General features: G+C 43.0%; 2 protein-coding genes across 2 annotated transcripts in view; both read left to right on the top strand.

Moving 5' to 3' along the window:
• The window catches only part of ncdn (neurochondrin), a 10,177-nt gene extending 3,766 nt beyond the window's left edge, over positions 1 to 6,411 (top strand). The window contains exons 4-8 of the mRNA XM_008305246.1: positions 1,173 to 1,330; positions 2,785 to 3,023; positions 3,412 to 3,627; positions 3,717 to 3,859; positions 5,861 to 6,411. Coding sequence (XP_008303468.1) covers positions 1,173 to 1,330; positions 2,785 to 3,023; positions 3,412 to 3,627; positions 3,717 to 3,859; positions 5,861 to 6,282 — 1,178 coding nt within the window. The 3' untranslated portion in view covers positions 6,283 to 6,411. The remainder of the gene's footprint in view (positions 1 to 1,172; positions 1,331 to 2,784; positions 3,024 to 3,411; positions 3,628 to 3,716; positions 3,860 to 5,860) is intronic.
• Positions 6,412 to 8,247: 1,836 nt separating this feature from the next.
• The window catches only part of tfap2e (transcription factor AP-2 epsilon), a 14,584-nt gene continuing 10,031 nt past the window's right edge, over positions 8,248 to 12,800 (top strand). The window contains exons 1-3 of the mRNA XM_008305245.1: positions 8,248 to 8,415; positions 9,730 to 10,173; positions 12,283 to 12,337. Of these exons, the coding sequence (XP_008303467.1) occupies positions 8,389 to 8,415; positions 9,730 to 10,173; positions 12,283 to 12,337 (526 nt within the window). The 5' untranslated portion in view covers positions 8,248 to 8,388. The remainder of the gene's footprint in view (positions 8,416 to 9,729; positions 10,174 to 12,282; positions 12,338 to 12,800) is intronic.

Here is a 12,800-nt window from a genome sequence, read left to right as displayed (position 1 = left end):
AATGAATAAATAAATGAAGATTTGTGTTGCTGCTGAGAAGCTCTTTCCTCTAAATCAGATTCTCCAGATGTGCAGGAAAAACGCTTGTTTGATTTAAAATGCAGCACAAATCACATCATTTATATATATATATACTTTTTTTTGTGTGAAAAAGATTTTTTATTTTTTTTAAATCTCCATTTCCACTAAAGTCTTAACTCGTATCGCAGTTAAATATTTGTTAAAATAATCACAGTTTTGCCACCATTCAGCCCTACTTACAGGCTTTTCCCACAATGACATGAATGTAATTCTGGAGCAGAAGTTTGACTTAAGAATATCAGAATCAGCCTCTAAAGCCTGACATGTAATTGCAGAATATAAACTCCGTCTCTGTTGATTTAAAGTCAACAAGAAACTGACCTTGTTGTCCTCAGTCGTAGCTACAACCTTGTTTTTAAAGTCTATTTTATTTTATTTCTTAGCAACTGAAACTTCCATTATTTAAGAACATTAGCTTTTATAATTTCACTTTTTGTTTGACTTGATGCCGCGTCTCCTTATAATAGAGACTTATAATGTTGTTCTGCCATGTAGTCAGATTTAAACAACTTCAGCTTCATTATTCAGTCAGTTTTTTTTTTTTTTTTTTTTAAATTTTACTTCAACTACAAACCGTTTCTCTAGAACGTACAGACTGTCATGCAGCGCCATGTGATTGTCAGATGCTGCTTCATGAGAACACTTTGTCCCAAACTTTGACTGTTTCGGTCTGTAAAGTGAAACCAGCCGTCTGCAGCTTAAACCTGTTTATGTTCACGCTGCGGTGGCGCTGCACAGGGAGCTGTGGGTCAGAACGGCTAAAGAAAGCTTGCTGGCTGCAAAAACTGTCAAATCTGACCACGTATAGGAGGACAACCTGGTGTTTAGGCTTTTTGACAAGCTGTGTACTGGAACATAGTAAATCTGTTTCTGTCACACGATATATTACAGCAGTGTGGATATTATAACACGCCCATGTGGTCTTCTTCTTCTTCTTCTTCTTCTTATCTTGTCCTTCTTCTTCTTCTTCTTCTTCTTATCTTGTCCTCCTTCTTCCTCCTCTTCGTCCTTTTCTCCCTCTTCTTTCTCCTCCTCATCTTCCTCCTTCTTTCTCCTCTGCCTCTTCACCCTCTTCCTCCTCCTCCTCCCAGGTTGTTACCGGATCATGGAGGCGGCCATCGAGCAGGCCTGCAGTCAGCCCTCGGCGGCTCCTCAGAGCTCCGTGCCTGGACTCAGTCTGCAGCAGAGCCGGCAGGTTCTGGGGGTTCTGGAGGAGGCCTTCTCCGCTCTGATGTACCACCTGCAGCAGGTGAGGAGGTCACGTGATGGTTACTGGTTGTCCACACAACAAGCTGCCTGTTCATGAAACGTCTTCACTCGTTCTGCACCAGACTGATCCTCCAGGTGCTGTGCCAGAAATGTGCACTGCATAGGAATAAATAATAAATACGTGTTAAATGGATAACCTGGTAACTAGTCTGGAAGCTAATAAACATACAACTATTGAAGTTGCAGCTCTGCTAAAAAAAACAAAAAAGAAAGAAAATCTGATTTCTGTTAATTTGTTTATTGCATTAAAATTAGATTAAAATAATTCTTTCCACTTTTACCTTCGGATATATTTTGTTGCATTTTACATGATTTATTTAAACATATTTAAGAATATGATAGGAATGCAGTCCTTAAAACACATTTTAGGGCTTTTATTGTGTAGGAAGAAAACATAAAGTAGCAGAGAATTCTGTCAGGAGAAAAAAGGAATAGAATATTGGACTTTTTATTTTGAAAGACAAATAACTTTTCTTGAACTTGGCACACATTAAACCACCAAAGGACACCAAAATATTTTATGTATATGTGCTGCATGTATGCATCTTTCATGTAAATATTTCTGCCCAAAAAAAGACTATAAATATTTGGAGTAGTGGTGCACGATATTAAGATTTCTGGCCGATACCGATATCCGATATTAAGACTTCTGATATCGCCGATAACTGATATTACCGATGTCGATACTCAGTTTTTGTTCACACCAAAACATGAGTATAAGTCAGCACTGTGAGGAAACTATTCAGAAGAAGCCCAGATTAGACCACGTAACAAAAATAAAACATATTTAAAGATATTTTAACGTATTTAACGTTCAAGTCCAGGATTATTTAAGTGAAAATATCTGTGAAATAGCAGCGATATCAAACATAGAGACGAAGGCGCTGATGTTAGACAGTCATTGTTTTTTTTACATCGGCTAAATTTGTTCTTCTGACCGATGCCCAAATATGGGAAAAAGCACTAATATCAGCCGATGCGGTCGCCGATATATCGGGCATCCCTGATTTGGAGTTGTTGTATTTCTGTTTGCAAGTTAGGATTTATTTATTCTTATTGTCAGTTCTTGGCACTAGATGGTAACATCGCTGTGCAGCTGTTTGTTTTCCTTTCAGTTCCTGCTGTCACTTATTATTCCTGCTTCTGTTCACTGATGTCTAGAACTGCAACGAACTGTAATTTTCACTGTCAATTAGTCTGTCAGTGGTTTTCTTGATTAACTGAGTCATTGTTTGGTCTAAAAAAGAAATGTCGGACATGTTTAAAGGAACAATCCGTGTTTCCCAAAGCAGCAGATGTTCAGTCATATGTTTGGGTTGTACCTGGTTATTAAAATATCTGGCGACAGCAGATCGATGAAGCGCTGCAGCTCCAACGTTAACCACGCTGCTGCCTCAGAGCTTTTTCTAACACAGCCCTCTTCGTTGGCTGCAGGTGGATCCGAGTCGCTACGGCGACCCCTTCGTCTTCGCCACCTTCCGCTCGCTGTGCTCGTGGCTGGCCGAGGAGACGTCCTGCCTGAAGGAGGAAGTGACCAAGCTGCTGCCATTCCTGGTCAGCTACAGCCGGAACCACCTGCAGGACGGCAGCTCGGAGCAGAACCTGCCCGAGTGGATGAACACGATGTCGGTCAGCGAGGAGAGAGACGGCTGGACGGGCAGCGAGGCTCTGAGGTGACAATAACGCTGTTGTTATTGGATATTAATTATAAATGTCAGGGAGGGAATCCAAAGAGCGGATCAACACTCTGCAGGGAAACGTTCACTAAACTATCATCAGTTTCCATCAGAACTGAAATGTTTTTTCAGCCCTGAAATGTTTCGTCTTTGAGATTACGAGGTCTAAGAAGTGCAGGAATGAATAATCCAAATGAAAAAGTGCAAAATTTCAACCTCTATGTACTTTCAGGGCCTGTAGCTCTGAGAACATTCAGAGTATGAAGGCAGGATTTTGCATGACTTCAGTAAATGTACTAAAGTTCTGGTAGATGAAGACCTGAGGAGGTCCGGTGGAGGCTTTTCATGCACTGACCCTCTGTTCTTGCTCCTCCTCCTCCTTCAGGTATCTCCTTCCAGCTCTGTGCCACCTGTCGGCGGAAGAAGGTCCGAGGAAGGTTCTGCTCACCCTTGACACTCCGGCGCTGCTGGTGGACTTCCTGTCTCGGTGCTGGACCTCCATGAAGGGGAAAAGCGGGGCGACGATGATCAGGGACCCCAGCATGGAGACCGCCTGCTCAGCCCTTCTTAACTTCACCGTGACGGAGCCGGAGAGAGTCAGGTCGCTGCTCCATCACACAAACACGCCTCTGAAGCTGTGAACTTTAATTCATCGATACGGATGTTAAATAAAAACTTGTTTGTTTCCAGAAAGGACTCGTGTTTCCGATCCCTGGAGGCCCTCCTGAGTGAAGCACTTCCTGTTTTGGTGAATAAGCCCCGCCTCCTGGTCCTGGCAGCCAATTACTGCACTTTGGGTCTAATGATTGGCAGACTGAAGTCGGCTCCTTCAGGTGAAACTTGTGGGGATTCTACAGTCATTTTCACAGCTTTTGTTTTAGGGTTTTTATTTGGCAGCCATGTTCTTGACACATTTTTAAACTCCACTTCCTCCCTGATTAGAAAACTGATTTAGTCGATGAGTATTTTTCAAAGAAAATATTCCATCAAGAACATTAATTTCACTTTGATTTATCCAAAAACTAAACTGATTTCCACGTCTCCTTCATTATGAGACAATGTCAGACCTGAATGTTGATGTTTAAATGAAGGAAGTTTGAAGTTTCAGAGCTCCGATGTGCAGCTGTAGGTTCTAAATAAGCAGCTGCACTGATGGTGAGAAAATAAATAAATCAACTCACAGCACTGACAGTTCACTCTTAGCGCTTTTTATGATCATAAACGTGAATATTCTCTCTAGTTTCCTTCTCTAAGTCAAATATGGTGGCACGTGATTGGTCCATTTGGTGCTGAAGAAGAGTCACATGATGCTTTAAACGCTGCCTTTTATTTCTTCAGAACCTGAAGATGAAAACCTGGTTCACAGAGAAACTTGTGATACTCTGACTGGGCTTGTAGGTTCTGTTGAACCCAGATAAAGCCTGGCTCAGTCAAACTCACTTCTCAGGTTTTACCAATAAATTTAAACGATGGTTCTGCCTTCTGTGAAAAACGTCTGTGTAAACTGTTAAACCTCAGAGGATCGCAGCCGTTACTCATGCTGTTAGTCAGACTTCGGGTTTCTGCCTGTAGTTGTGGGAAAAAAGGAAGACAAGAAGGCAGATCAGATAACTCTGGGTCAGACAGAGGAGCAGCTCGACTCCTAAAACCTTCTCAACGTTCCTGAACCTGCAGCAAAAAAGCTCGTACGTACCTGAAACAAAGTCGATGCTGTAAGTTGGACTGAGATACTTTCTCTTTATTAGTTGGTGTTAGAAGCCAAAAATACGACTAAAATGGTAACAAACATTAAATTTAGATTCATCTGGAGGTCAGAAACAAACCTCAGTATTTGCAGGATGTCAGAAAAGACAGTGACTCCTATACAAGACCAAAGATGGTGGTTTTATGTCTGTGTTGCTGCCCCCTGGTGTCCACATGTGACGACTGCATCTGTTCTTTTAAAGCTCCTTTCAGACCTTTTCATGAATCTGACAGCAGCTGAGTTTATCGGCTTCGTGTGTGAAGCTCACTTTTCTGTAAACGACAACAATCTTACCAGCTTTTAGCACGGCTCACGTCTGAACTGCTCCAACATACTTCAAGCTCTGTGGAAAGATTTTTAAAAACTGGATTTTTCCTCATTGAAACACTGATTTTGATCTAAAAACATAAAAGAGAGCAAAAGACAGAAAACATTTCTCATTCTGTTTGCTCTACATCTATTACAAATGTCCATAAAATCACACATTTACTCCAGTTAGAACAGACACAAACAGCTCAGGTATAAATGAAATTCAGATTCTGACAAAACATCAACCGGAGCAGAAGTTTAGTTTGTTGCTTCCAGCTGTTTGTGGCAGTTTATCCTCTGAGTTTAATAAATAAATGCAGCATCAGGATCCATACCAGCGTCTCCAAACAGAGAGCACTGTGGATTTTTACTCTTTATTACAAATCATCCCTGGCATGGAGACGCCATCGTTTAAATGTAGAACCATAAACCTGTCAGAGTTTTTGATTGTGACGTGGATATCGGTGCAAAAAGTTAACAGAATTAGATTTTTAATGCTGAAAATGTGCCTCTCTTGGTTCATTTATTAAGAAAATAAACAGCAAAGAATAGTTTGTCTTGTTATTGGTGCATAAATAGAACAATGAGTTGTTGCTTTTCCTGCGTCCTTCAGGAAGAACGTGGTCCTGGCTCAGGCTGTGAGGTTTATTGAAACAACCACAGAACACAATAAGAAACACATCGCGTGGGAGCTTCTGCTTTTGTTCTTGTCAAAGTACTTCTGGTGCTGAACTGTTCGTTAACTTCTACATTTAACAACGGGCTCTCTTGTCCTTTCCAGGCTCAGTGGAAGCAGGTCAGAGGCGTTTCTTCTCCGCAGCTCTCCGGTTCCTCTGCGGCGCCCTGGACTCCGGCTCCGGCTCCGGTCCAGTTAAGGTCAGCCCCAGCTGGGAGGAGAGCTGGGACGAAGCCGCGGAACTCTGGAGGTTGAGTCTTCAGGCTCTGGGAGGCTGCGCTCGAGCCCAGCCCTCCGTCTGCTCCCTGGTCCGGCAGGAAGGCTGGCTCCGACACACGCTCGGCATGTTGCATCAGTGCAGCGTTCTGCCGGACCGACACACCGAGGAGGTTCTGGAGGAGGCGCTGTGTGCCGTCGCCGAGCAGTGTCCTGTCTGCAGGCAGGAGATCAGAGACATGATGGCGAGGAGCGATGAAGGAGCTCTGAGCAGAATGAGGAACCTGAAGAAGTCGGCGGGAGTGAAGTGAAACCTCCGAATTTTAAACTGTTGATGAAGGCGCACCTCGACTGAGACGAACCCACAGCGCTGTTTGTTACACGTATATGTTGGAATGTAAATGCCTTTAATAAAGAATTATTTTGGTAGAGAACAGCAAGCTTTGTTGTCACCGTTAATTTTTCTCTCTTGCAGCTTCAGCGCTTTCAGCAGCAGCCAGACATTTTTCCACAGATTTACCAAAGAAAAGAAAAGAAAAGAAAACGGGTCTGAGGTGCGTTGAACATCCCAGCTGGGTGAAGATAATGGATCCTTCACTTTCAATAATCACGTCCTCTTAGTTACCACAAGATGGCGCACACTGACTTGATGTGTGCTAAAGTTCTTGGTGACTGGTTAACTCTTCCTTTCAGTGTGTTTGCAGAGTTTAATGTGTGTTTTTATTGTTCCTTTTATCCCAAGATAACCGGATTAGTGAATGAAGGCCACTGGATGGGATCGTTAAAACATAAAAGCATGAAAAATGACCACAAAATGGAGTTATTAAATCAATTTTAATCACAGAAGTGGTGAGTTAAATGCTCTTGGCACCAGGAAATAAAAACCAGATAATTTTATTAGTCAGAAATTTGGAAATTCTCAGCTTGGAATGTGTCCACTGATACAGAAACAAAAACCATCACTGTGTTAGAAGTTGATATGAAACAGTAAGAATGAGGGAAGAAAAATGCATCTTTGTTGTAGTCAGTGATCATTTTCCTTGTGATTATCACCAGTCGCCCTGTTTCTTGCACGAACTGATTCTGTCCTTTACGTACCAGACGTGGAAAACGTTCTCCTTTTGGGATGTATCCACTGAAATGAAAACAAAAATCATAAATTGTTTAGAAGTTGATGTGATACAGAAAGGGAAGAAGGGCGTCTTGGTTTAAATCAGCGATCCTTTTCCTTGTGATTATCTCCAACCGCTCCATCCCTGATCCTGTCTTTTACGCACCAACCGTGGAAAAAGTTTTCAGCTGCCCCCCCTCCCCCCCTACTCGACTGCTGTCACCTCCCGCCCTCCTTTTCTTTTAACCCCCCTCCTCCCCCAGCGCCCGTCTCTGTTCTCTCTGACTCATCCATACAAACTCCTGCATCCCTTCTCAAACTAACTCACTCCTCTCTGTACCTTCAGCCCGTCTCCTCTCCATCCGCCGCGTCACATTAACCCCTTCGGCTGCAGCCTGACACCCAGACCGAGCTCCACCATGCTCTGGAAATCCCGGACCAAGACTGACGGATTGCAGGTAAAGGAAACGACACAGATGTTTTTTGTTTTGTTTTGTTTTTATTGTTGTGCTTCTTATTTCAGCAGTTGTTTATGTTGTGTTGTTTGTATCCGTGCGTAAAAGGCTGCACACGGTGGCCTATTCGCCTTTTTTTTTTTTTTTTTTTTTTTTTAAATAAGAAAATATTTCAGTTAAACGAATTCAGGCTGTGAAACATTTAGGTTGAAATAAAATAAACGGAGAGAATGACAGTCGTTTAAATTTAAAACCATAAATCTTCAAGATTTTTGACTGAAGTAATGTGGATGTTCGTGCGTAAAAGCATCCAAAATCGTGGCTTCGCCGATAAAGGAAATCACAGAATTTGATTTTTAATGTTGAAAATGTGCCTTTTCTTGAGATATTTCTTAAGAAAATAAACAGCAAGAACTAGTTTGTGGTGTCACTCGGCGCGTAGAATCCACAACATAATTAAAAGGAACATCTAATGGCACAGTTGAGTGTGTGAATTTATAAGCAATTGAATGAATATATCTCTTTAAGAGAAGTGGACCCTGTCGACCCCTCCCCTTATTCTGCCGGGTGCGCGCAAACCCTATAAGTAGTGCGCTCATGGAGAGGCTGCAGGACTCTGTGCGTGTTGTGCGCGCGTGTGTGTGTATATCTGGCAGTGGCTTTTCATCTGCGCGTAAAGAGCTCAGTCACACGCAGAGATAAGGAAAAGTAAATACCGACACCTGCGAATTTAATGGACCCATAAAACCAGCCTGGATTACGGATCTCGGAGCATTTGGTGACACCTTTGAGCCTCTGGAAGCTGCGCATCCTGCTGAGTTTTAAATTTGGGGGAATCCAGAGTGGTCCAGATGTTAATCCACACCTATTCGGCTATGGTGAGTGTGACCGAGACTCGTGTTCCGAGCACTTTTAGAAAGCTGATGGCTCCTCAGCACGAATGCAACTCAAATTTAGGAAGGAGTTTATTTCTTGTGCCGAGTATCAGTAGATAAAAGCTGGAAGACGGTGCGTAAAACGTGCGTAAAATTCGCTATCATCACTTAAAAACAGCAAAATGTGGTGTAAATTAAGATGCAGGGAAAAAAAAGATTTAACCAGTGTGTTGCATTTTTAAACCTGTGACACAATGACAAGCGTGCAGGGATTAATAATCCTCAGTAATTGTTGGATTATAGTTAAATACATTTCCGATAAACGTGTTTTGTTTTTCGCTCTCGGTAAAAAATTAAGCGTCAGGTGTCCAAATGAGCCTTTCTGTCACTGAGTTGCGGCGCCGCGCATCAGTCCGCAGAGATGCTCTTTGTCTGTCTGCACAGTGTCACAGCAAAGTGTCCAGTCGCTTCAGAAGCTGTGACAGGCCGCAGAGGACGGTCGTCAGTCTGTTTTGCAGCTTTGAATTTGTTGGAATCTAATTTGAAATCCTGCGCAGCGAGCGTGGCCACTGTGACACACATGAGCCGTGGACGTGGCCTTCTTTGGCTGACAGATAATGGACATTGTTCCGCCACAGCAGCATCGATCCGGGTGACCCAGCTTTTTAGAAAAATCAAATTCTACCAGGAAGTGTGTGAGCAGAAATGTAGGCTAGTGGACTACATGTTTTACACCCGCTGCGTGCTGCCGGAGCCTCTCTGAACGCGATGGGGTCGAACTTGTAAAGTCAGATTAAATTAACATTTGCTCTCCTGCGCCTCTGCAGCCTCAGTGAACCCCTTCGGTTGGATCCTGAGCGCCGGGGTCAACTCGTTCTTGTTGACACGTTTGCAGATTATGTGCAGATGGACCCCCTCCCGGAGCGACGTGTTGTTGTTGCTGTGCACTACCTGTCCTTTGTGCAGCTTCTTGGTGGCGGTGACCTTTCTGACACTGTTCAGCAGCGATGCCAAAGGCGGCTTCTGCCAGAGCGCATCACTTCATCCGCTGCTGCTATTTCCAACCTCTAATAAAATGGAAATACATTCATTTATGGATTTTTTTTTTCTGTGCTACATTAAACTGCTTTTATGTATATATTTTTTTAAGTTTGTGTATTTTGGTTAATTGATGCAATTAATCTTGAAGATTAAAAACATGACATTCCTCGGAGCTCATAACTGCTGGACTCTGTGTGACACTTGATGAAATAACCGGTTGTGATTTGCACCTTTGGGGAAACACTTTGACGAGGACAACTTTCTATTTTTTTGCAGGACCGCGCAGACGGACTCAGCGGCTCTTCGCCGAGTGGGCGCCTCTCCCAGCTGTCCTCCCTGAACCAGGCCGCCTACTCCTCGGCTCCCCCGCTCTGCCACACTCCGGCCTCCGACTTCCAGCCTCCGTACTTCCCTCCCCCTTACCCACAGTCGTCCCTGCCATACTCCCAGAGCCAGGACTCTGCCTACTCCCACCTGTCGGACCCCTACCCCTCCATCAACTCCATCCATCAGCACCAGCAGGCGGCATGGCACTCACAGAGGTCGCGCTCCGAGGAAGGGGGGCTGCTGTCCCAGTCACACCGGGCTCTGAGCCTCGACCCCCGTCGGGAGTATCCAGCCGTGCCCCGGCTGCTGCACGGTCTCGGGGAAGGGGCTGCGGCGCTCGGGGACGGACCTCTCGGGATGCACCTGGGACACCACGGCCTGGAGGATCTTCAGGTGACTTGTTTTATCCTTTTTCCATCCTGTGGCTGAGTTGGCGCTGCGCGTTTGGAAATCCGTGCGTAAAAGTCACTCGGCACGCGATCCAGACGCACAATGTATTGACCAAAAAATGCTTCTTCGATTTGTTAAATTAAGCTGTTTTTATGATTATCACCTTTTACGTAAAATATATTTAGAAACGCCTCCCATTATTTAAAAAACACACGCGTGATGGCAACAAGGCCTCAGGGCAAATTTCCTCCATTTCACTGTTTCCTTTAAATAAAGCTGCGATTTATAAAGAAAAGCTCACAGTAAAAAAGAACATTTCGACTTTAATTAACGACTGTGATATTTTATTAACCATTTTAATGAATTCTTGAATTTTCCACCTGTTCATTTTTTTTAAAACCACCTGAAGGCCTTCAGCCGGTTTAAATTTGATCCAAAATCTTTTGGAATTCATTTTGGAGCCCAGAAGGAAAACAGCTGCGTTTTGCCTCTTCAAGACTAAATGAAACTGAAATATTGGCTTCTTTATTTCCAAATCTAATATTTTAAAATCGTTTGTTTATTCTTATTAATCCTTCTGCATCAGGAGGGATTCATGGGATGCTGTCCTGCACATTTTGTCATTTTATTTTTTTCTCTCTTAAAGTTGAGCTTAACGCTGAATGAGATTTTATCGTCGAAATAAAGCAGCTTTATTGTGAGTTTAATGAGTCAGAGCCAATAAAAACGTGTCTTTTGTCAAACACGGGCTCTGATATTTAAAACAGGTGACGGTTATTTGGTCCCACAGCACTTTATTATTCATCCACGCCGCGTCGTGGAGTCGCTCCGAGACAAAGTGAGGTCGCAGCCTTCTGCCTTGTGCAGGTTTTCACGGAGAAGAATAGTTTCTATGGTTTATTGAGCAGTCAGCTTCCCTGCAGCAGGTGCAGCTGCAGCCGCTGTTTGTTGGCTCCTCGCAGAAAAACACACCGAGACCAATTGATGAACACGCTCATTAGGGCGCGGAGCGGAGAGACGCGGCGCGGCGGCGGCGGCGGCAGGAGTCAGTGGCTGCTAAACGACCAGCAGCTTTTATTTGATTAATGGATTATATCCTGAGCGTTTGAACCCTCTGACAGAGTCCCCACAAAGGAGACACATCCGAGAGGCGATTTTATCCTCAGCGAGAGAAAAGATCAAATACATCTCAATGGTTTCAATTTCGGTTTTGAAATCGGTCAGATTCGGTTCAATTACTGTTGAAGCTGTTTTGTTTTTTTTTTTTTTTTTTTTTTTTGTTTTTTTTTTTGTGGAGAGAGAGACACACGCGCGGAGAATATATAAATATTTTGTGTCTATATAATGTAAAATACTTTCTTCATGTGAAATCTACTAAAATGCTGTCTTATATGTGTGTGTGTGTGAGAGAGTGTGTGTGTGTAGTAAAATACAAGTTGGTTTCTTTTATATTTATATACAAATATATAAAAGGAGAAACTTATTTGTCCAAAGAATATTTATTGAACTCATTGTGTTTATAACACAGACACAGAATATAAAATAAAAGACATGCTTCCTTTTATATATAAATGATGTGTGTGTGTTAGAAATATGTACATATTTTTATATTTATATATGTATGTATGGCAGCACACATGGATCCATATATGTAAAAGAAGGACGTCACTTCTTTTAAATGTTATTTGGTTCAGTTAAAATCATTCAGTCATTCTACCTGAAGCAGCTCATCTCATCCAAACATTATTTATCAACTCAAATATGTTTGATTTGACACCTAAATAACAGAATTTGCTTTTTGTGAAGCTGCGTACAAACACATGTGAGCTGTAGAATAATCCGTCACATCTTCCATCTTTTACTTTCTCCTTTTTTTTTTTTTTTTATTTGTTCGACTGCAGAAAACTGATTTTATTATTTACTCGGATATTGATAGTGTTTGAATGCGCTGCGAGGGGAGAACTAAACGCTGGACCTTCCATCTTGCTTTGGCCTCAGCGAGACAAGCTGTTTGGTGTGTGTGTGTGTGTGTTACAGTGTGTGTTGTAGTGTGTGTGTGTGTTATGGTGGCCGGTGGATAAATGATAGTGACTGTCTGTCTGTCTGACACAGGGAATGGAGGAAGGATCAGCCTTGGGCATCCTCGACCACTCTGTCATTAAAAAAGGTAAGAGGTGGGAGAGCTGTGTGTGTCTCCGTGTGTGTGGTTTTGTGTGTGTGTGTGTGTGCGTGCATGTGTTCGTGTGTGTGTCTGTGTATGTGTGTGTAGAAGAAGAAGAAAAAGACAGAGTGTGTACTTGTGCATTTGTGTCTAAGTGTGCACCTATATAATTGTGCTATACATGCTGAAGGGGGTTTTGTGTTCAGGGGCACTCTAACACCAGCCACACACACACACATACACACACACACACACACACACACACACACACACACACACACACACACACACACACACACTATAAATAATTCTGTTTTGCTATTTCATTTGAAGTCAAGAAGTCCTCTAATACTCAGCTGCAGACTTCACCCCAAAGGCACACATTCTTAATGAACTGTTCATGGTCATATGAGAGAGAGTGTGTGTGTGTGTGTGTGTGTGTGTGTGTGTGTGTGTGTGTGTGTGTGTG

The sequence above is a fragment of the Stegastes partitus genome, unplaced genomic scaffold (genome assembly GCF_000690725.1).
Source record: "Stegastes partitus isolate 25-593 unplaced genomic scaffold, Stegastes_partitus-1.0.2 Scaffold2453, whole genome shotgun sequence".
Classification (NCBI taxonomy): domain Eukaryota; kingdom Metazoa; phylum Chordata; class Actinopteri; family Pomacentridae; genus Stegastes; species Stegastes partitus.
Note: the sequence above shows the minus strand (reverse complement) of the source record. Positions and strands in the feature narration are given on the sequence as shown.